We start from the raw sequence: 24,483 nt of genomic DNA on the forward strand, positions 1-24,483 counted from the left end.
GAGAGAGAGAGAGAGAGAGAGAGAGAGAGAGAGAGAGAGAGAGAGAGAGAGAGAGAGAGAGAGAGAGAGACCATAAAAAGAGATTGGTTAGAATGATTAGAAGCTGGGCAGTTCAACAATGACCGTGTACATTAGAGAACTAGAGAACTTGGTAGCTGTTCAGAGCAAGAAGCTGGAAGCCTCAAAACAAGTAACCAATGACTCCGACCAAGGCCAAAGCCCAGGCAGCTTCCTGGAGTCATGATGCAAGCCGCTAGTCTGAGGTCCGCAGCTGACTGCAGCAGCAGTGGATGCACTTGTCAGGAAGAAGGGAGCTGGTGGGTGCTAGCTTGCTTCTTCCTTCCCGTATTCTGTGCTGTCTGGGTCCCCCAGCCTATTGGACGGTAACACATGTGTTCAAGGCCAGTCTTTTTCATCATACTGCTCCATGTATGGGAAACCCCCTGGAAGGCATACCCCACAATGTGCTTTCCTAATCTTGTAGGTGTCTAGATCCGGTCAAGTCGACAAGCAAGATTAACCATCATTTATTAAAAATAACGGAATATTTTATAAATTGTTTCATTTTAACTGTTCTTATTATTATATTTGTAACCTTACTTTATCATTGGAAAAGTAAACCAGATAATAGTTGGAGCCAGCGTCTTCCGTACTCATCCAATTCCATGCATGCTAAGTTACTGCTTTCTGTTTCTCTGCCTCCCCTAGGCAAGCCCATGTCTCTGAGGCAGTGCTGAAGGGGCTGGGAGGACAGGTTTACACAGGCCACCTTCTACAGAACCCTAGAAGAATAAGAATCCATTGTCTCTCAACCGTGATCCCATAGGGAACTTTTAAATTTTTTCCCTTTAAAGGTTTGATAATTTTCATCTTGAATGAACTGCTAGTGGATAGCTTAACAGGGAAAAATTAAATTTATTTATATCCAGAAACATGAGATTCATACAGGTAGAAGGAAGTCTCAAGGGAGAACTAAGCAGTCAACATTTATATACACCTAAGCTAGGGGCTTGGATCTGGTTGGGTGGGAGGTGGTTATGGGCTGTGGAAGTCTGAGGAGAGAATGTTCACAGCCAGCAAGGATTGTTTTGTCAGGCAGATAAAGTCTGCTAGGTGACAACTATCTGTGATCATCTCTGGGTGAGGTGTCAGACCCCAATTTCTTTTATGTACAGTAGTGGCTTTCCTAGGCACAAAGTGGGGTGTCAGGTAGAAAAGCTTTTTTATAAAAGGACAGCTTTGCTGAGCTATTCTGTCTCTGCAGTCTCTCCATAGCCAACTTGAAGGATGTCCGGCCATCTGTTTTGGTGAGAGCCTTTGCTCTCCACAGCTGCTCCTAGCAGTGATCCCTGCAGGTGGAACAGGCACTGCAGTGTGGATGCACAGATAGGATGGATAGCTCACACTGCACTGACATGGCTCTCACACAGACAGACTCTGGTTGATCTTAGCGTGTTCAGGTTCTTGTTTCTCACTGTTGCCAGCATCACACACACACTCCCCCACCCTCCACCCCACCCCCACCACACACCTCCAACCCTCCTGAAGGGAGAACCAAGTCCCACCAGGGAGCCCAGTCAGCTCTTCCTCACGTGCAGTTCTCTGACTATGACAGCAGGTAGGCTCCTCGTTCATAGTAAGAATCCACACAGTTTAAGCTTGGATTAGACCTTCCTTTATTGGGTTAAACATCCAACAATGCTCTCTACTAATAGTAACTTTTTGTGACACAATTTTCTTTTTGTTGGTCTGTTTTTTCATGATAAAGTCCCAACAACTCAAGAGGTTGCTTATGTCATTGCATGTTTCTTATTAACACTTGAGCAATGCCTTAGTATCATTTGTGTAATTTGGATTTTTTTTTCCTTTTAAAGGATGAGTAGAGGGCAAATGCTAAAGATTAATGCTCTACCTCTTTCCTTTACAGATCTAGAAGAGGTTTGTTTTTTTAATATACAATGTTAAAAAAAGATACATTTTACTCACAGTGGGATTGGTAACAATGGACTTGATGTGCTTATACTTTAAGATGGCTGAAGGTGTGTGTCTGGCATTAAAATGTAGTAAAACATGTCTTAAATTTTAATCTTTTGTCCTGCAGGAGACTCAATGAGTGTAGTTGGCAGAAACAACAGCAACAACTTTGACCTAAACCGAAATTTCCCAGACCAGTTTGTTCCAATCACAGATCCTACCCAACCAGAGACCATCGCTGTGATGAGCTGGGTGAAGTCCTATCCGTTTGTGCTGTCAGCCAATCTGCATGGAGGTATGGCAGCTCTGTGTGGACTAAGTAGTTCTTATTGAGAGCATTTGAAAACCCTTCTGAAATTCTATCTGCTTATAGTCCTAGGCTAGTCAAGTGAGTATTCTATCACTGCTTTGTGACAGGGAACAGCTAAAACCTTTCCTCCTTGCTCTCTAGGTCAATGTCCTGGCTGTACTCTCCCCCAAACACTCTTTCTTTCTTTCCTTTGTTGTTGTTATTCTTTTAGACAGGTCCTCACCAAGTACCCAGGTAGGCCTGGGGCTCACCATGCTGGCCTTGCCTTTCAGAGAACCTCCTCCTGCCTCTGCCTCCTTAGTGCTAAGATCACAAGCAAACAACAAGCCCAGCTTCCCCTCATCTTTCTTCCACCTTTTCCTCTCATTTTTAATTTTAATGTTATTTATTACTGTGTATGTATGGTGTGTGGGGGGTATGTGCATGCTGTGGCATGTGTGTGGAGGTCAGAGGGCACCTTTCAGAGGTTGGTTCTCTCCTCCCACTGGATTTGAGGATCTAATTCAGGTTGTGAATTTGTCCTCAAGTGCTTTTCTCCCACTAAGCCATCTCCCCCTCCCTTCTTCTTCCCCTTCCCACCAGAGTATATCAAAATATACTCTGTTTTTATGATCTGAATATCATCAAAGTACTTTACACATTCACTAAAATCCAGTGTGAAGCTGCACAGCTCCAGCATGGCTGTTCTAGCTGTGCAGTTCATTGAGCTGGGTAGGCTTTGGGTCCATTTAATTTCACCATGTGATATTTTTAAATTGCAATGTCTTTAAGACCTATTTAGTTAAGAACACCTTTATATATGCTGCATGTATTTCTTGGGTGCAAATGTATATTGCTGAGAATTTTTTAAAGATGGCATGTGCTTTGAAAAGAAGAAATTGCATTTTTAAGAGTTTAAAAATCTTACAAGTGAGAAATATAAGAATTGCTTATTTTCACCTGTTTAGAAGAAATAAAGGAAGTTCCGGCGGTGGTGGCGCACGCCTTTAATCCCAGCACTCGGGAGGCAGAGGCAGGCGGATCTCTGTGAGTTCGAGACCAGCCTGGTCTACAAGAGCTAGTTCCAGGACAGGCTCCAAAGTCACAGAGAAACCCTGTCTCGAAAAACCAAAAAAAAAAAAAAAAAAAAAAAAAAGGAAGTTTCTCATAAAAAAAAAAGAACACCTTTATATTTCATGCATGGATATTATTTTATCACTTTGATTTTCAGCGGGGAAAGTAGTGGGGGTTTTTGTTGTTGTTGTTGTTTAGTTGGCGTTTGTTTCTTTTTAACAGGCTTGGGGATTGGTACCAAGGCCATGTGCATGCTAAACAAGCCCTCTGCCATGGGGTCACATCCCTAGTCTTTATTTTTCCTGTATGTAAAGATAATTGGCCTTGAAAGTCTCATGATGCCCCTTCTGTCTTACTTTTTCTGCTGCTGTGATAAAGCACCCTGACAAACTCTCCCTAAGGGAGAAGGGTTCATCTCATCTCACAGTTCCAGGGCACAGTCCATCCTGGCAGCAGAAGTCTGAGGCAACCTCTCATTTAGGAAGTGGAGAATGATCAGTGCTTGAGTTCAGCTGGTTTCCTCTGCTAGTTTCCAAGGAACGGTGCTGCTGTCTGTTGTGTGGGTCTTCAGGTTAGAATTAGCATAATCTGGATAATCCTTAAAGTATGCCTAGAGTCTAATCTAGTCTAAATAATGCTTCACAGGTGTGTCAGAAGGCTTGCCTGCCTGGATTCCTTCCAGATCCTGTCTAAGTCACAGTCAGCACAATTCTGAAAAGCTTGTATCATGTTACTAATACATTTTGAAACAGTTAATGGTGCCTTTTCCTGTTTCCCTTGTAGGTTCTTTGGTAGTTAACTATCCATTTGATGATAATGAACAAGGAGTTGCTACATACAGTAAATCACCAGATGATGCTGTGTTTCAACAGATAGCACTTTCTTATTCCAAGGTATGTTTGTCTTTGAACAGCAGATGCTGGGAAGTTAATTCAGAAAAACTACCTTAAAATAAAGCATTCATAGTCGGACAGTGATGGTGTATAATAATGCCTTTAATACCAGAGGGAGATGATCTCTGCGAGTTCCAGGCCAGCCTGCTCTACAGAGAAGTTCAAGGCAAGCCAGGGCTACACAGAGAAAAAAAATAACAATAAAATAAAATAAAGCATTCAGGTCAAGTACTTTCATAGCTATCATACCCATGATGCTTTGCTTTTCCTTCTTTCTTCTTTATCCTGTTTCTCATCTCACTTTTGAACATTTATGTCTCTTTCTCCATTAGCTTTTAAACTCAAGTCATGCATTTCATCTATGGTTTTTTGTTTGTTTGCTTTGTTTGTTCTCCTTTTTATTTATTCCTTTATCTCCTTTATTATTTATTATCTCCTCTTTATTCCTCTTAAATTTCATTTTATTTTATTGGGGGGGGTTGCAGGTGCAGAGGGTGGATACAAAGGGTTGGGGAAGTGAATGGGATAGAGATGCATGACATGAAAGACACAAAGAATAATATTCCTCAAATTGTTCCACACAATAGAAACAGAAAGAACACTGCCAAACTCTTTTTATGAGGCTATAATTACCCTGATATCCAAACCACACAAAGACATTACTAAGAAAGAGAATTACAGACCAATCTTGGACTCACTCATGAACATTGATGCAAAAATACTCAATAAAATAAATAACTGGCAAACCAAATCCAAGACCACATCAGAAAAATCATCCACCATGATCAAATCGGCTTCATCCCAGAGATTCAGGGATGGTTTAACATATGAAAATCTGTCAATATAATCCACCATATAAACTGGAAAAAAAAACACATCATCATCTCATTAGATGCTGGAAAAGCCTTCAACAAAATCCATCCCTTTATGATAAAGGTTATGGAGAGAGCAGGGATACAAGGAACATACTTAAATAATAAAGGCAATATACAGCAAGCCAACAGTCAATATCAAACTAAATGGAGAGAAACTCACAGTGATCCCACTGAAATCAGGAACAAGACAAGGTTGTCCACGCTCTCCATATCTATTCAATGTAATTGTTAAGGTCCTAGCTAGAGCAATAAGACAACAAAAGGAGATTAAGGGGATACAAATTGGAAAAGAAGAAATCAAACTCTTACTATTTGCTGACGATATGATAGTTGTGACCCCAAAAATTCTATCAAGGAACTTCTACAACTCTTAAGGTAAAGTTTTACCACAATATAGAAAGGGTAAAGCGTCTGTGTTTTCTAAACTTTGTATAATGAGCACAATTACTTTTCCAATTAGAAATACTAAGATAGGGACTGGGAAAGCTGCACCGCTAGTAACAAGCATGATAACCTGTGTTCAGATCATGCCCCCCCATAACCCCGGCCCTGGGCAGGCAGACAGGAAGACTCCTGGAGCACCCTGGCCAGCCTTGATGAACCCATGAGCTCTGAGCTCAAAAAAATAAAGTGGAAAATGATTGGAGAGGACACTCTTCAATCTCTGTTCTCCACACACACTGGCATGATGAATTCCGCTGACATTTTTAATTACATACACTCCCACCAAACATACAAAGAAGGGTCAGGGTGTGTATGTGTATAATTTAAAAATAGTTCTAAGAAAAAAATTCTATGTGACTTGAGTAGTAGGTGCAGCAATTTCCAATTTTGGTGACTGATTCTGTGATTTTATTGGTTCTGGATCATAAAGGTTATTACTTCAACTCTGTACTCTCTAATTACAACCTTTTACCATTCCACCTTTATACTCCTTCCTTCTCTGCGAATGGACCTGTGAGATTCATATTCAGAGTTGCTAATAAAAGAATGCAGCTGTTGATTTTACTTTTAAAAAATATTACCTTTTATTTGGAGAACATGCATACAGTAAAAAGAATGTATATTATTACCACCTATCAAAATCAAAATTAATTCATCAGAGTTTTTTCACATATTCCCATCATACTTTGTACTTATGCATTCATTAATATTTTTGTTGTTTGTTTGTTTTTTGAGACAGGGTTTCTCTGCATAACAGCCCTGACTACCTTGGAACTCACTGTGTAGACCAGGCTAGCCTCAAACTCGCAGAGATTCACCTGCCTCTGCTTCCTAGTACTGGGATTAAAGGCATGTACCACCATGCTCATCCCAACAGTTCTTTACCTTAGTTTTATTTCTTTGAACTACTAAACTTTTCTTTTTAATTTATTTCCCTGTAGCCATATCTCTCAGTGATATTTCTAAGGCTCGTTCACACCCTTTGGTCATACCTGCTTTCTCAGTATCCAGTCCTCAGTAGTTAGCATTGTCTTCATTTGGTTTCTTTAGCTGTGATAAAGACCATGACCAAAAGCAACTTAGGGAGGAAAAGGTTTATTTGGCTTGCATATCCTGGGTCACAGTCCATCGAGGGAAGCCAAGACAGGACTCAAGGCAGGAACCTGGAGGTTGGAGCTAGAAGCCATGGGGAAATGCTGCTTACTGGTTTGCTCCTCATGGCTTGTTCAGCCTGCTTTCTTATAGCCCCTGGGACCACCTGCCTATGGGGTGGCACTACCCACAGCAGTCTGGACCCTCCTACTTCATTCATTAACAACAACAAAAAAGTGCCCTACAGACTTGCCTACAGGCAGCCTGACTGAGGCATGTTCCTCTACCCATCTTCCCAGATGTGGCTATGTTTATATTGAGTTGACAACAAGCAGCACAACGACCAGCTTTCTCCTCCATTGCATTCTTACAGCGAGAACACAGAATAGCCACACAGCTGTGGCACCCACAAAGCACAGCTGAGCCCTCAGTCTGGGGTGGCAATGTTTCACATTTTGCTCCTTGACCGCCAATTCATTTCCCACTGTGGTGATTCTAAGCCTTTCACCTGACTCCGCGTTTTCTCAGTAGGTGACTTTGTACTGAACAAAAGCAGAACTGCATAAACTGGTGTGAGTCATCCTGATTCCATCTTTGCAGCCATTTACGGGTGCCCTACCTGTCCTATCTTCCTTTTCTGAATCCACTGCATCCTGCCTTTGCTGGAGTCTTGTGTCTGTCTGCTCTTGCCAGTGGGAAGATGGTCATTAAAGTCCTCTGTCTTTGTTCACAGTCTCCTTTTTCTTGGATATTAAGCAACTTAGGTAAAAGTAAGGACTTACATAAGCCTTAATAAGCACCCAAAGCTGTCTCCCTGGAATTTCCTCTTCGTGCTTCAACATTTCTCCAGCATGAACAGTCTTGGGAGTTCTGAGTGACAGACAGTGGTGGCTGTGTAGTAGCCATCCTCTTGTGTGTCTCCTCATCTGGTACAAGCGAACTTTGTAGTTACCAAAATTCTACCCCAGTACTAGGAAAGATCTTGGAAAAGCAATTAGCTGAGTTAAAAATAGCAGGGCTGGCAAGATAGCTCACCTTAGGTGCTGGCTGCTAAACCTGGTGACCTGAGGATGGACCCAGATGGTGAAAGGAGAGAACCAACTTCCACAAGGTGTTCTCTGACCTCCTCTATACATGCAAATAAGGAAATGGAAAACAATAATAAGATTACTTTTCATGCATCCATTCCACTTTGCTCCGTCAGGAGGGCTAGGCCGTGAGAAAGAGCTGATGAAAGCTGTGGAAGGAGACAGCTGTAGAGATACCGGGGTGGGAAAGTGCAGAGCAGTGAAGTGCAGGCCAAAGGAGGGAGCCCAAGATGCTAAACAAGCAGTGCAGCAAATGAGAGCACCGAGATACTGAGAACAGATTTCAAAATGCACACAATTTAAGAGATCTAGTATTGCCAGGTAGTGGTGGCAGATGCCTTTAATCCCAGCACTAGGGAGGCAGGGGCAGATGAATCTGTTAGTTCAACGCCAGCCTAGTCTACAGAGCAAGCTCCAGGAGAAACCCAGTTTCAAAACAAAAAACAAACAAAAGGATCTGGCATGGTCCAAAGGGAAGAGACACAGTTTAAAAGGATAGGTACGTTAAAGGGGAGTCTTGAAATGCAGGGCTTCTGGAGGAGAAAGAAAGGGGAGAGAATTAAAGGGGCCTTCTGATAGTTTAAGAGCAAGAAAAAGAAAAAGGGAAGTGTAGGATTGTATGAGACAGAAAAATAGTGCAAAATCCAAAGCCCTGTAACCTCCCACTTCCCAGCAGGGCGAGCAAATAAAACAACCTCATGCAAGTGTTGGACTTCGTTAGACTGACAGGAATCATGTAAAAGAACCCCATAATAGAAAAAAGAGCAGAGAGAAATATCCACGGAGAATAGTTGTAAGAGTTAGGAACTGAATATAGACAAGGAAACCCTCTTACTCCAAAAGGCAGTCAGCAGAAGAAAGTCGTAAGTTGGAACACCAAAGAAATTAAGTGTAAATTGAGATTTATAATCTATTTTTAACTGATTTGAGGTGTTGTGAGGAAGGGTTATAGATTCATTCTTTTGCATGTAGTCAGTGTCTTCATACTATTTGTAAAAGATATTCCTTGCCTGTTGAACTGTTTTGGTGCCCTTGCGAAATATCAGTGACCAGAATAAACTTCCTAGGCCATTCATGTATCACATACCACCTTCACTGGCTCCTTACGGCTCTGAGAGTGAATCAGTATGCTGACAGTTAGGGCCTAGAACAGTGGTGTCCATAGTGTGGTTTATACTAGATGATCTGAGAAGATGGAGGAAGAATGCTAGAAATCTAAATAGATTTCTCAGTGTCCTTTAACTTTTATAAATGTTTGTAATCTACATATTGGTCCACAGTAGAACAGTACATCTGTGTAGTGTAATCTGATGGGTAGGTTGACATGGATGGACAGGGATGGAGTCAGAAAGATAGCAGATCGTGGTACCAGTCTACAGCAGAAAACCAGAAAGCAAAGTATGGCTGGGTGTGGTGATGCACACCTTTAAGCCCAGCACTTGAGAGGTAGAGGCAACAGGATCTCCATGGTCTACATAGAGAGTTCCAGGACAATGAAGACTACACAGTAAGACCCACACCAAGAAAAGCACGCAAACAATTATTACAGTGATCTAAAATAATAGTTTTTATGTGAGTGTGGTGGGATCATATGCCTTTAATGGGCGTAGTTAGTTTCTATTAGGAGCTTGTTTATATATTTTAAAGTTAAGTGGCTAATTTTCAAGGTGGTAGAAAATTTTTTATATTTTTCTCTTCACTCTATTTTGTCCTTTTTAATTGCCAAGGAAGACAATGAAACTTTAGCCATCTTTCAGAGTTTAATTTCTTCAGGAAAAATTTTTCCCCAGTCAAAAGCCATCTTCTCTCCGCTGGATTCCTGTAGCATTTATTTGTGCCCCCGTAGAACTGTAAATAATTGCACATGTACTTATACCAGATGCCAGCCTGCATACTGAAGACACCAAGACACAGATTGTTTCCAGGAGTGTTATTCTAAAAGAAGGAAAATGGCTGGAGAAATGGCAATAAAGAAATAAAAATAAGAAAAAAATTCCAGTCTCCCCACTCCATACTAGAATGTTGACTGGCTTGGTCTTGTGTAGACAGCTGTTGCCGTACCCAGATCTTTAATTTTGATTAATTTTTTTTCTTATTATTGTATGTGAATGTATGTTGTAGGGCAGGAGAAAGGGATTGCATGCCATGGCATGTGTGGAGGTCAGAGGACCACTCTGGAGTCAATGTGGATTCCAGGGATCAAACTCAGGTCTCCAGGCTTGTGCAGCAAGTATACCTTTACCCACTGAATCATCTCGGTGACTCTTCATTTTTATTAAAAAAAATTTACACAGTGAAAATTCAACAGACATAGAATCGTATACATTGGAGTGTCTCAGACTTTATATGGCCGTGTTCTCCCACTTCACACCCCTTGTGATAATCTTTGAAAGCTTTTACCTGTATCCATCCAGCACTTTTTTTTTAAATGTCCATGCAAACAAATAATAGTAAACATTCTTTTTTCTTTTTTCAGGAAAATTCCCAGATGTTTCAAGGTAGACCTTGCAAAGATATGAGTGTTCTTAATGAGTATTTTCCTCATGGGATAACAAATGGAGCTAGCTGGTATAACGTCCCAGGTACAGATCACGGCCTTACAACTTGGGTTTTCTGTTCTCTTGAGTGTTCCTGCTTGTTAATGATCTTTTCCAGTTGTGAGAAAGAACTGTTGTTTTTTAAAAAGGCTCAAATGATTTAAGGCATTGCAATAACCTTTTCAACTGTTTTGCAATTGTTGCTCTTTGAGCTACATAAACATATTGCACTGCAGCCTGGCCAGTGTACAGATTTTTACCTTCAAATCATTATGGATCTTTCATGTGCTAATGGGAAGACTGCAATACAATGAGTTCTTAATGAAAATACAGCATGTTAACTCTCCCATGAGTTACTATTATTTTTGAGTCATTGCAGAGACAAGATAATTTGGCTTTTTACTAGGAATGATTCTCACCCTGTAGAATCTAAACTATTTAAAATTATTCTGAATAATGTATTTTTAACTCCTTGTCTTTAGGTGGCATGCAGGACTGGAACTATTTACAGACAAATTGCTTTGAAGTAACTATCGAACTAGGCTGTGTGAAATACCCATTTGAGAATGAGCTGCCAAAGTACTGGGAACAAAATCGAAGATCTCTAATTCAGTTCATGAAACAGGTAACTACTCAGGAACAAATGGATTTCTTCCAAAACCAAAATGAGCTTTGTGTACATGTAGCTTTTATATAGTGAAGTTAGAGTATGTCTTTAAAACATTTGTACATTTTAAATGTTGTATGAGTATCTACATATATGTATGTGCACCATGTGTGCAGTGTCTATGGCAGCCATGTGGGTGCTGGCAAGCAAATCCAGGTCCTCTGCAAGAGAAGCTAGTATTCTTTAACCACTAGCTTCAGTCCCAGAATAGTTGCCCAATTTCTATATTCCAGTTTGTTTTGTATATTTACCTAGAAAATTTGTGTATGTAGATGAGTTTATTTGTCTGATTGGGGAAGAGGACAAAAGTTATTAAACAAAGTACCATTTGCTGTAATGGTTAGGGATCCCTTTTTATCCTGCCTTTGTAAAATGCTGACATGAATTAGCTACTCACCAGCATTTGTTAGGTGATAGGAAGGATATTTTTCTTATTGTCGTTGATTGATTGATTGATTTGATTGATTGTGTGTGTGTGTACACAAGTGTGTAACAGTTTCCTTTTATTTGAATATGCATGGTGGCCAACAGGCAAAGAGTCTTCAGAAATATGTGAGTGGTTAATTAGAATAACCTAATACGTTAGGTTACCACATTTCTATAGTTTTCCTGAGTTTATACACTAATATTAAAAACATTCTGTGCTATGTATTGACATGTATAGAGAAGGCAAACAACTGGCACAAAAACACCTACTCCACAGCTAGGTTTATAACAGTGCTTTTACATTTTGCTGTGTTTGCTTTATATGACAAATAAACAGATGGATGAACTATTTCAGTGAAAATTAGAGATGTTAGAATATTTTACCTTCAAATACCTGGACATCTATTTACTTTTATTTATTCATTTATTTAAATATTATACATATGGATGTTTTGCACATACGGGTGCTTATGGAAGCCAGAAGAAGTAATCAGATCCTCTGAACTGGAGTTATAGACAGTTGTTAACTGCCATGTGGGTGCTGGGACATGAACCCAGGTCTGCTGGAGGAGTAACCAGTGCTTTTAATTGCTGAGCCATCTCTCTAGCCCCTAGGCATCTATTTCCTAAAAATAAGAATATTCTCCTATATGACATCTTTAAGTGCTATTATCTCACCTAAAAAAATTATACCAGCCGGGCGGTGGTGGCGCACTCCTTTAATCCCAGCACTCGGGAGGCAGAGGCAGGCGGATCTCTGTGAGTTCAAGACCAGCCTGGTCTACAAGAGCTAGTTCCAGGATAGGCTCTAAAAAAGCTGCAGAGAAACCCTGTCTCGAAAAACCAAAAAAAAAAAAAAAAAAAATTATACCAGTTCTCTAATATTACATAATATCTGCTCTATATTCAAATTCCTATGTACCCTCCATGTAATCTTACAGAAATATTTATAAGCAGGATATGGTATATTTGATTGTTGTATCTCCTTACTCTTTTTAATTTAGAACATTCTTCTGTCTTAAAGCAGTCCATTTGGAACAGACCCGCATGTTTTCTTTTGTAGTATCCTATATTCTGAAATAGTCATAATGTCCTAAAATTTAAAATGTTGTTATGTTCTTCACATGGCCTCTGTTTTCAGAAACAAAAATACATTTTAATGAGCACATACATTTAGCTTTACTCAGAACCCCAAAGTCTTGGTAGCTCCTTTGTTTGCATTATTAGCAATCTGTTATTTTGTATATGAGCTCCCAAAGTATTTAGATGATCATTCCCCTTAAAATCTAGTATTCTTGTTCTTTACCCAGGTTCATCAGGGTGTCAAAGGATTTGTCCTTGATGCCACAGATGGTCGGGGCATATTAAATGCCACCCTCAGTGTTGCTGAAATCAATCACCCAGTGACTACTTACAAAGCTGGAGATTACTGGCGCCTCTTGGTCCCAGGGACTTACAAAATCACAGCATCTGCTCGAGGGTAAGTGGTAAATACTTTCAGATTGGGGCTTGGGAGTAAGACAAACATGGCTCCCTTCTAGAAAGTTATTTCCAGAAAGTCCCAGAGAGCCTGCAACATGGAGTTCAATGCATGGAGGCTTAGAGCTAGTTTCAAGGCCGAGCACTGTTGCCTGTGGCACTGCACCATCAGACAGGTCTCTGAAGTCACGTTTCTGCCTGCCCAGCTCTGATCACCTGCCCTGCCTGCCACTTCCGTCGCTGTTAGTAGTATAGCTGGGATGTACTTGTTGGAAGAAGCAGGAGAAAAGGCAAATGCTCTGCCTAGTAAATTCATGCTGCCCCACAGAGGACACCATTCTGCAGAAATATATTTGTTCCCTTTTATGGCTTTTTCAAGCTCTCACGTGCATTCATTTCTCTGTGATGCATTTACATCATTGCTTCAGTGACAGTTTCTGCTGGTTGCAAGCTCTGAGAAGGGCTATTTTCCTCGTATGGGCTTGTTTACCTTTTTATCTGTCTGTCTATCTGAAAGACAGGGTCTTATGTAGCCCAGGCTGATCCTAAAACTCCTATTCCTCTCAAGTGCATACCCAACTGATTTATTTATTAAAAAGACAATGAGCCTATGACTTGTTTTTTTCCTTTTTTTAGAAAACTAAAACAACCTGATTTTCTTTGAAGTCCTTTACAAGTGGCTTAGAATTGTAAACACTTATTTAATCTGAATCTTCTCTTGTTTTGAGGCAGGAGCTGGTATAGTTCAGGTTGGGCTTTAAACGTCCTGGGTAGTGGAGGTTGACCTTGCTTTTCTGATCCTCCTGGAATGCTAAGGTTACAGGCTTACCACCACACTCAGATGGGTTTTTTTGTTCTTGATTTAATAAGACTAAGCACTACTGCAGAACATTCCTTTTCCTTTCTAGCCAGCATATTTGTGAAGCTAATCTACCCGTCCATTGGAGGAAAGCTAAATATGCAGAGACACTTAGAGTTGGTAGTACCTTTTCTTCCTTCCCACAAAGAACAGGTCTTTTAAATATGTAGTGACTCATAAACAAGGTCAGAAGTTCATACTAATGCATTACAAAGTTATTCTGGGTTGTTGTTTTTTTTTTTTTTAACTTGGCAGAATATTAGAGAAACTAGAGCACCAGGTGTCTAGGCAGAGTTATCTTTGGTAGAGAGAGAATGTCCTAAGTTGCTACCTCAGGCTTTTCCACCCACATACCTTAAAGGCTGATTAGTGGACTCAGACTCCAGGAGTCACTGGGGATCTGCAAGAGTCTCAAACTGCCATTTGAAATCACATTTTAATTTTTTTATTATTTTAAGTGTATGAATATTTTGCCTGCATATATGCCTGCGTATGCCTGTTGCCCACAGCAGCCAGAAGAGGGTGTTGGCTCCCTAGAACTAGAATTACTGATGATTGTGAACTCCTTGTGCGTCCTGGGATTTGCACCCAGGGCCTCTGGAAGAGCAGCCCGTGAGTGAATGCTCTTAACCACTGAAATCCTTTTTGTTGTTATTGTTTTTTTATGTTTGTTTGTTAGTTTTGAGACAGGGTCTCTCTACATAGCAGGGGCTGTCCTAGAATTCATGGCAACCAGACTGTCCTCAAACATAGAAAATCACCTCCCTATTCCGGAATTAAAGTTGTGTGCCACCATGTCCAACATGAAATTCTAATTTAAATCTTAGACACACATCCATATTATACTTTTACCTATGTTTGTTCTTTGTTATTATATTTTTAATAGTAAGTTGCCTCAAAGTTGAAAACTTGACTCTTTTGGGAACTACATCACAGGTATTCCATGGAGTCATGTATTCTCTGTACACCTCTATTTCCCAGGGCTTGGATACTAAGGAAATACGGGTCTGATCCGTCTGCTTTATTCTAGGTATAACCCTGTTACCAAGAACGTGACCGTCAGGAGTGAAGGTGCTGTTCAGGTCAACTTCACACTCGTTCGGTCTTCAACAGACGCAAACAATGAATCTAAGAAAGGAAAGGGGGATAGCACCAGCACCGACGATGCCAGTGACCCCACTACTAAAGAGTTTGAAGCATTAATCAAGCACCTTTCTGCTGAGAATGGTTTGGAAGGCTTCATGCTAAGCTCATCCTCAGACCTGGCTCTGTATCGATACCACTCATACAAAGACTTATCCGAGTTCCTGCGAGGACTGCTGATGAACTACCCACACATTACAAATCTTACCACGTAAGAATCACCTGGTTTTCTTTCACTTTCTTTAAGTGGGTTCATTCATGCTTTGCCACATCCAGATGAATCTTAGACTTACTTAGAGGTATTTGGGAGCTAAATGTACGAGAGTTGCAGTCTAACCATTTTACAAGGAGATTTTTCTGATAGCACGTCTCGGGTGTGTTGGGTTAGAGGTGCAGACTGAGCCTTCTAACAGTGAAAGCTTCTCTTCCTAGTGCTTCCTATGACTGATCTTACACGCTTGCCATGTTCCAGCTGCGAATTTATATTCTGACTGAATGTTGTTTAGCTTATTTTATTTTGCTGAGGGCAGTGGACACATTTTGGAACTATGACCCTACCTGCCAGTGATCATGTATGAGACTTTTTGTCAAATAGAAAAGAGGCCTGGCTGCTGTCACTGCTACATTCTGGTCTGTACATAGTCTCTCACTGGAAACTTTAAAGACATGTTTGGTCGTGACCCTGGAAAGTCCACAGTACTAGCTCATGTCAGAGTGGTAATTGGGACAGCTTTCCCTCCATTCTGGGGTTTCTGTGCCCAGGTTCCTGTGTCATTCTAGGTCTTCGTGCCTTGATGCAGCTACTCCAGAACTTCCACCATGAGTTGACTGCTGTGCTTTGCCTGCTGCAGGGAGGATGTTTACCTTTGCCACAGGCTTACAAGCTACATTCTGCAGACCTCATGAGCATCGTTTAGCCTTTACTTTTTTTACTTGTCTCATTGCATTGATTCTTTTAATTTTTCCAGAAACTTTTGCTTCTTAAAGTCTAATTTACAATGTTTATAGATGTAGAGCAGTATTTGCAGAGCCATCTAACTTCCTTTATTCAACTGATTTTTTAGCATTTCTGCCTTGTTGGGCTCTAAAGTCATCTACCCTACTACCACATACAGTTTAGTCTCCTTTTTAAAGATAAAACCCAAATTGAACATTATTCTGCTAACTCAGCTCATTTAATTGTTTGTGTTTGTTTGTTTTAGCTCATTTAATTATTTTAATCCTTCTAATTGAAGGGGTTTTTTTTATTCAAAGGTTTCTTTCTTTTCTTTTTCTTTCTTTTTCTTTTTGGTTTTTCAAGACAGGATTTTTTGTTTAGCTTTGGCTTTGGAGTCTGTCCTGGAACTCACTCTGTAGACCAGGCTGGCCTCATACTCATAGAGATCCACCTGCCTTTGCCTCCCAAGTGCTGGGTTTCAAAGCATATGCCACCACTGCCAGGTGCTTTTGAAAATTAGATATTTCCTTAAAATACAGCATATCTGCCATTGGTAGAGACAGACTTTTTTAGGCACTAAGTGTCACTGAATGGCATCATTAAAAACAATGACCTTTTCAATTTAATGTTAATCCATCACTTCTGGCCAGCTCTAATAAATCTTCTGTCGCAGTAAAGAAAGCCAGCTTTGCTGACTTTTTGTTTCTGACTTGTAAAAGTTTGGGACAGAGTGCTGAGTATCGTCACATTTGGTCCCTCGAAATCTCCAATAAACCCAACATGTCAGAACCTGAAGAACCAAAGATTCGTTTTGTTGCTGGTATCCATGGAAATGCTCCGGTTGGAACGGAACTGCTTCTTTCTTGTGAAAGTAGAAATTTGATAATTTATTTTGTTTTTATTGACTTAGCTTTTCCTGTCAAACTGATATTGCATTTATTGTAAAGTGTATAAACTGTATTATTCATATAGATTAATTTAGATTTTAAAGAGACACTCCTACACTTAGTATATTTAAATATTTCTATAATAAGAGTTGAAGTGGCTCAGTTGGAAGACAGATGCCAGCTAGAGCAGTGTGGTGAGGCCCGGAGTCTGCAGGGCTGCCCAGCAGAGTCATGGGCTCCAGTCTGGCGATGCTCTACTCTTGGTTTACTTCCTTTGCTCAAGGGAAACTATTCCTCCTAAGGTTTTCTGACACTGTGACTTACTCTTTAAAAGACTTTCAAGGGTTTTCGTGCTTTGTTTTCTTCATCTTTGTTTCTATTTTTAAAATCCGTAAGTTAAGTTTAACATAACACTTGATTACTTGCTGACTTTTTGTTTCTGACTTGTAAAAGTTTGGGACAGAGTGCTGAGTATCGTCACATTTGGTCCCTCGAAATCTCCAATAAACCCAACATGTCAGAACCTGAAGAACCAAAGATTCGTTTTGTTGCTGGTATCCATGGAAATGCTCCGGTTGGAACGGAACTGCTTTTGGCTCTGGCAGAATTTCTTTGCCTGAATTACAAAAAGAACCCAGTTGTTACCCAGGTAAGAGAATAGCCTGTTTTGCCATACTTTGAAGACAAAGCTTTGGGATCATTGACTTCAAGGCACCATTTAAAAATTTTAAGTTTCTTACTAGATTTCACACAGAAGCACTTTTAGTACATGTGTCACTGTGAGAAAAAGAACGGCCTTTGGATACAGTCAGTGTTCATAGTGTCTTTCTAGTGTATTTCTTTGTATTAGTCATAAAAGTTTGCCTTCAGTCCTATACTCCTTTAAGCTGAGCCTCCTTTTAACCTTACCCACAATTCTGTGCGAATGAACTACTATACTGAAAAGTAGAATGAAAGACATAATTCTTTTTGCCTTTTCATATAATATATAAAATCATTGGGAATCTTGGCTGCAAGTAATTGTATACAAACTGATACATTATCTTATTTAGCGATCTGTGGCTGTAGAAAAGAAGTTTGTCCTAGGGGCTTAGGCATATATGACTAAGAAGCCTTGCTTTGTGTTGTCTTAGGGAAAACAGGGCAAGAACACTCAGTAATTAGCACTGCCTGTACTGAATTTAGGAAAAGTGGGAAGAACTAATACTTGTTGAATGTACACTGGCTGTGCCAAGCACTGTTGCCCAGAACTTTGTACACATTGTTGTTCGTTGCTCATCCTTTCAAGGATGGGGATCTCTAGTCCATACAGTGAAGACAGAAATAGAGGTATTTGTTAATTTACAAAACATCTGGAAGCCTGTAATTAAACCAACAAACATAAACCAACATATAAAGGCTAGTATTAGTGTTATTTTTCTTGTAATGAAAAACAAGCACCAAGTGTATCTTGCTATAAAGTCCATGCAGTGTAGCTGTATTGCACCATCCTCCCCCAGAGAGACTGGGAAAGAACTGGTGTCTTGATTAGGATCAGAAGGAACCTGTATGCCTAAATGAAATCATACTTAATAAAAAATTATTTTATCATCTCTAGTGGGTCCAAAGCCTGAAATAAACTGTATTTTTCTTTAAAAACAAACTATATATATACATATACATATATATGTATACATATACATATATATATATATTTGAAGCAAATGAGAATTCTATTTTACATTTTAGTTTCTTTTAGTGTTCTGCCTTTTAAAATAACTATTTAAAGTGAACAATAAAGAGTGTGTTTAGGGGGAAGACCCTATCATTCCACATAGCGCTAATGAACCCTTGATTTCTTTTTCATTTTAGTTGGTTGACAGGACTAGAATTGTGATTGTACCTTCTCTAAATCCAGATGGGCGAGAGCGAGCACAAGAGAAAGAGTGTACCTCAAAGACTGGGCAAGCGAATGCCCGTGGCAAAGACCTGGACACTGACTTCACAAGTAGGACTCAATTTTAGGTCATTAAAGTACTTGGAGGATAACTTTCTATACTAGGAGACTGATCAGCCCCACTCATAGATGAGGAATGGGGTAGTACTTGTCTTAAGTTATGAGTGTGAAATATAAATCAGTACAGACATCTAGAAAATATTTTCAATTTTTTCCCTTTCACTTTGATACGTAATTGAAGCTTTGTATTTTATTTTTTGAAAAAAAAGTTAGGATTATGGGGGTGTTCTAATTTGTATAGAGGTAACAAAGGCCCTCTTTCTCTCTACCTTTCTGAATATGTGTATATACACAGGGTATTTGCATGTTGTTATATATAATGTTACTAATGTGCACACATGATCTCAAACGATGCACAACTCAATAACTTGCCTGTGAGAACATGTCTTTTTTTTTTGCTTGAGGTAGCATGTGGAGAGACAGTTACCCACAAGTTTTGTAAGTGAGAGTTATATGGAATTCAAATACAGTATTTCTTTATGTTTCACTAAAATTTAGAACTTGGTATTTAACTTTTCTCTTTTTTAGGTAATGCTTCCCAACCAGAGACCAAAGCCATCATTGAAAACTTGATTCAAAAACAGGATTTTAGCCTTTCCATTGCTTTAGACGGTGGTTCTGTGCTGGTCACATATCCCTATGACAAGCCAGTCCAGACAGGTATGTTCAGTATCAGTGCACACATGCAGGATTTAAGCCTTGTAGGAAAATTCCAAGTCACTAAGTAATATCCCTTCTAAATGTTTCTCAGTAGTGAGAAACATTAGTAGTGGATTGCTCTCTGCTCAAATGATCAACCTCAGATAATTGTCCATCCTGTACTTGAAGAATTGGGGCAGATTGGAGAGGGAAGGCCTGATCAAGGCCAAGCTACATGAGTAGCAGGATCTAGTCACATCTGTTCAGTGTGGTCTGCTGTCAGGTTTTGAGGAATTGGTGTTCGTAGAACATGAGAATACCAAAAGGAGTGTGGCACAGTGCCAGATGCTCATGGTAACAGGCTAAGCACTCCTTCCCATGTTTGACAACTTGCCTAGTGGGCTGTGCCTTGGGTTAAGCTAAACAGTTGGTTGTTGAAGTTCTACCAGCTCACAGCATATGCAGAGTTTGAGTTATTTTCAATGCAGTTACAAGGGACATTGCTGTTAGGCCCCAGCTGTCCATAGCTGAGGTATAATAAACTGAAAGAAGAGTCTATCTTGGTATAGTAAGTAGCCTGTCATATAAACTCACTGTTAGTATTTTTTTAATGTAAGGAAGATGTTTGTTCTAAAGTATTATCTTGAACTAAACAAAACAATATTGTTATTTATGGTAGCTCCCTCATAAACTTCAGTGGGGTGAAGAACTTACTAGAGGGGGTGGGAGAGGACTTGAATCCGCAATACTGAACTTAACCAAAATCTTTCCAATTTCTCCACTGACTTTCAAATTTTTCTTCTTGGTAGTGGAAAACAAAGAAACTTTAAAGCATTTGGCATCTCTTTATGCAAATAACCATCCATCGATGCACATGGGTCAGCCCAGTTGCCCAAATAAGTCAGGTAGGCATTTTCCCTACCCTGTGCTGCTCATTTTAGTTGATTGCTTTGGGGAGAAGAGAGCCTGTTGGTCATGTTGATCATACGTCTCTCAATGGTTTTACAGATGAAAACATCCCAGGAGGAGTGATGCGTGGAGCAGAGTGGCACAGCCATCTGGGCAGCATGAAGGTATGTTTCCGAGAACACTGGTAGAGTGGGCTTCAGACTCGTGGTCATTGAATGAAAACACAGGTTCTTTTTCTAAGACAGGGAAGTGATTGGCATCTGCCTTGTGACTTTCTCAACATGTTTTCGTCTTAAATTAACCTGACAGTCATTTTCTATTTTAAACATTCTTTTTTTTTTTTTTTTTTTTTTTGGATTTTCGAAACAGGGTTTCTCTGTGTAATAGTCCTGGCTGTCCTGTAATTCACTTTGTGGACCAGGCTGGCCTTGAACTCACTGAGATCCACCTGCCTCTGCCTTCCAAGTGCTGGGATTAAAGGCATGTGCGTTGAACTCTTAATCCTAGCTCTGTTCTGCTGTAGCCTTGCTATAGGCCTAAAACAGTTCCTTTGTTAACCAATGATATTCACAGCATACAGAAGTGAATCCCATATCAGTCTTTTGTCAAAAATGTCTTTCCTCATTGGATGGTCTTGATGTCCTTTTAGAAAGCCTTTGAACACAGATGTGTGTGTTGCCCAGACTTGCTGTTCCCTGGGTCTGCAGCCTGCCCTTTGGTTTGTTGCAGCTTTGTAATAACATTCAGAACCAGGGCTCATAAGCCCTCTGGTTTTGCTCTTCTTCAGGGTTTGGGCTATTCAAGGGTCCAAGCTGAACCTGAAATTGACTTTTCTTTTTCTGTATAAAAGGCTGTTTGGATTTTACTTAGGAGTTGTGTTGAATCTATAGATCTTCTGACAGTGTTTAATTGATTTGTCTGTGTGCTTACAGTTAGCAAGTGATTAACTGTTCATTGGTTCATGTGTGCAACATAAAATTGACTTCGTTCCCATTTCCTTATTCCCTTATTTTTTAAGAATTTACTATGTGTGTGTGGGGGGGGGGGGTGCTAGAGAGCTAGTTCATCAGTTAAGAACACTGACTGCTCTTCCAGAGGACCTAGCATGTGGGTGTTGGGAACATACTAGTTCACAGCCACCTGTAATTCCAGTTCCAGGACATCTGATACATGAAGACCTCTGTGGACACTTCATACATGTAGTGAATTTAGGTCCATGCAGGCAAAACATACAAACACAAAAGATAAATCTTTTTAAATTTTTTTAAAAATTTACTATGTAGGAGGCATTTGCTATATTAATGATAAATAAAATATTTTCCAAGGCCTATTGAACAAGTAGCTGTCCAGAATTAATTGGTTTGATCTAGAAGTGAGCATCTTTCCACATGTTATGAAAATTTAAAGACAGAAAATATTATACCTAGTCAGAGCCCCAGCCTTCCCTTTCTTTGGAGATAGCGTTTGTGATAAAGAGGTGGTGAAGTGGGTGTTCAGAAAGGTTTAGGGCATACACTAAGGCCAGGAAGAAGTTCACTGAGTGGCCATTACCAGACAGAGAAAGGAATGGAAAGAGTTTAGGACTTTGAATTAGTGTGTTTTAATAAGGAATGGAAGACCACTGAAGGTTTTGAGCAAGGATACAGTGACATGATCTGAGCTGTGCTATTAAGAAATTAAGTTCATAATAGCGGGCTAGGATACTTTGGAAGGAGAAACTGCAAAGAAGCTGGTTTGAAATAGTCTAGACAAGAAGTAATTAAAGAAGGGTTTTGATTAGGGTAGTGACAATAGGATAGGAACCAAGTGTTGAAAGTTTAGTCTTGGTATTGAAGTAGAGTTGGCAGGATCATGGATGATAGTGAGACAAGTCAAAGATGAAGTTTCTGGACCATAACCCTAAGGGTTCAGTAGTGACCTGAATACCTTGGCAGTGACCAACGGCTCTCCAGTTGGACTTAAGACGCCTTCAACAAAAGGGAAACCATGCCTAGTATGAGAAACCTAGGCTACTCAGGGCTAGTGAAGTCAAGGATCTTGGAAGAGAAACTACAACTACCACTTTATTAAACCAGCACAACCCCTAATTACATTCTAAGTACTTGTCCTAACACCCACAGAGAAGTGCGGTCTTCCACCCTCGTCAAGGAAACCTTTCTTTGCAACAGATGGAGGCCATTACAGAAAACCCAACCAGTCAGAATGCAGAATTGCAGTGCCCAGTCCCAATAGATAAATCTATTAAAACAACTCCAGCACCTATAGGCTTCGGGAACATTACAGAAGAGAGAGCAAGATTTCAAGAGCCAGAGGATCAAGGAGTTTGTGTGAGATTGTCTCTCCTAGTAATGTCAGAAGCTACACCCATAAAAATCTCACCAACATGACTACCTAAACATGAGCTAGCTGAACAAGGACAAGCACAGTCAACATGCTAAAGTGGATGGGGGACCACAGAGCCTCAACCTCATACGAGAACTACATGTGCCGTGCTGGGCAGTGGTGGCGCACACCTTTAATCCCAGCACCAAAGTGACAGGGGCAGGTGGATCTCTGCGAGTTTAAGGACAGCCTGGTCTACAGCATGCATTCCAGGACAGCCAGAGCTACACAGAGAAACTGTCTTGAAAATCAAAAACAAACAAACAAAAAAAGAACTACAGGCAACTAAGAAATGTTTAGAATGGAAGATATAGTAGTCCCCAAAGACCAGCACACTGACTGGTTCTCTAATACCACACCAACTGGGTATATCCCAAATAGTTGGCCTTGAAAACGCACATATTAGTAACATTATGTAGACTGATAAGGTTATATTTCAATGAAAAAGAAGGTCTTGGATTTTAAAGAGAGCAAGGAGGGGTTTATGGGAGAGTTTGTAAGAAGAAAAGAGAAGGGAGAAATGATATGATTACATTATTATCTTAAAAAGTAAGAAAAATGGTATATCTGTAGAAATGATGAAGTTTCATGACAGTGTGAGGAAGGTAGTTAATATCATTGGGTAAATGAGAAAAAGAACAAGTTGAGGGAGGAAGTGGCAAGTAAAGTTTGAAATCTGTCTTCACAAGTAGTTTCTGCATTTCACTAAATGCTTGGCTCTGGCCATGGCCTTTGTCACAACAGGCTCATACTGATTGGTCAGGCCCACGTGTTTGTCCTCTACCTCCAGTGTCGTGGCAGCAACAGGAGAGTTCTAGAGTCGAGAGGGAAGCTGGCTGTCCACGGGACTCATTTGTTCCACAAACCCCAATAACATCATCTATACTTAACAACACTGTGGGAGAACTGCCACTTCAGAATGAGCCAGACATAGTCACTGTCCAGTTTGTGACATTATTATTATTATTATTATTATTATTATTATTATTATTATTATTATTATTTTGGGGTTTTTTGAGATTTTTGGGGGGGTTCTCTGTGTATCTCTGTCCTGGAACTCACTCTTTAGAACAGGCTGACCTTGAACTCAGAGATCTGCCTGCTTTTGCCTCCCCAAGTGCTGAGATTAAAGGCATGTGCCATCATTGCCCAGCTTGTGACCAGTATTATATATGGTGATTTATTTATATTCTAAGATGCATCACAAATGCTACTTATATCATCCATTTCTTTTTATTTCATTTGTTTACAAAGCTAATTTTTGCATGTACTAATCTGATTCTGAACTTTATATTTCAGGATTATAGTGTTACCTATGGCCATTGCCCAGAAATCACAGTGTACACGAGCTGCTGCTACTTCCCTAGTGCAGCTCAACTCCCTGCCTTGTGGGCAGAGAACAAGAGGTCTCTCCTTAGCATGTTGGTGGAGGTGAGCTTGTTTTGAGTTGTTTGTTTCCCTCTGATACTGAGGATCAAACCCAAAGCCTCATACATGCTAGGCTTCATATGAGGATAAAAATAAAAACCATTATTAAAACCTTTATAAAAATATAGAGAGAATGATTTTGTTCATGTTTGTGTGTGGTGTTGGGGTATGTGTGTGCATGCTGTTAATACATGGGCCATCATATACATATGTACATGGGCATGTGGATGTCAGAGGTTGAGCTCACTTTCCACTGTATATACTGAGACAGGATGGCCCGCTGTGCCCAAAGCTCATTAGTCAAGCCAGCCATCTTACCCCAGGAATCCCTGTCCCTGCCTCCTGAGCATTGGATCACAGGTGGGCTGCCTTGTTTACCTGGCCTTTTACATGGGTTGTGGGGATCTGAACTCCAGCCCCCATCTCACTGGGGTGGAAAGCACTCTCTTCCTCTGAGCCATGTCC

General features: G+C 40.2%; 1 protein-coding gene across 1 annotated transcript in view; it reads left to right on the top strand.

The window, feature by feature from the left end:
* The window catches only part of Cpd (carboxypeptidase D), a 62,126-nt gene that overhangs the window by 30,476 nt on the left and 7,167 nt on the right, over positions 1 to 24,483 (top strand). Inside the window, 12 exon segments of the mRNA XM_038327035.2 lie at positions 2,102 to 2,269; positions 4,121 to 4,230; positions 10,206 to 10,311; positions 10,749 to 10,891; positions 12,670 to 12,839; positions 14,728 to 15,051; positions 17,118 to 17,313; positions 18,516 to 18,651; positions 19,189 to 19,320; positions 20,109 to 20,204; positions 20,308 to 20,372; positions 23,890 to 24,021. Coding sequence (XP_038182963.1) covers positions 2,102 to 2,269; positions 4,121 to 4,230; positions 10,206 to 10,311; positions 10,749 to 10,891; positions 12,670 to 12,839; positions 14,728 to 15,051; positions 17,118 to 17,313; positions 18,516 to 18,651; positions 19,189 to 19,320; positions 20,109 to 20,204; positions 20,308 to 20,372; positions 23,890 to 24,021 — 1,778 coding nt within the window.

This window comes from Arvicola amphibius, chromosome 4, assembly GCF_903992535.2.
Source record: "Arvicola amphibius chromosome 4, mArvAmp1.2, whole genome shotgun sequence".
Classification (NCBI taxonomy): Eukaryota; Metazoa; Chordata; class Mammalia; order Rodentia; family Cricetidae; genus Arvicola; species Arvicola amphibius.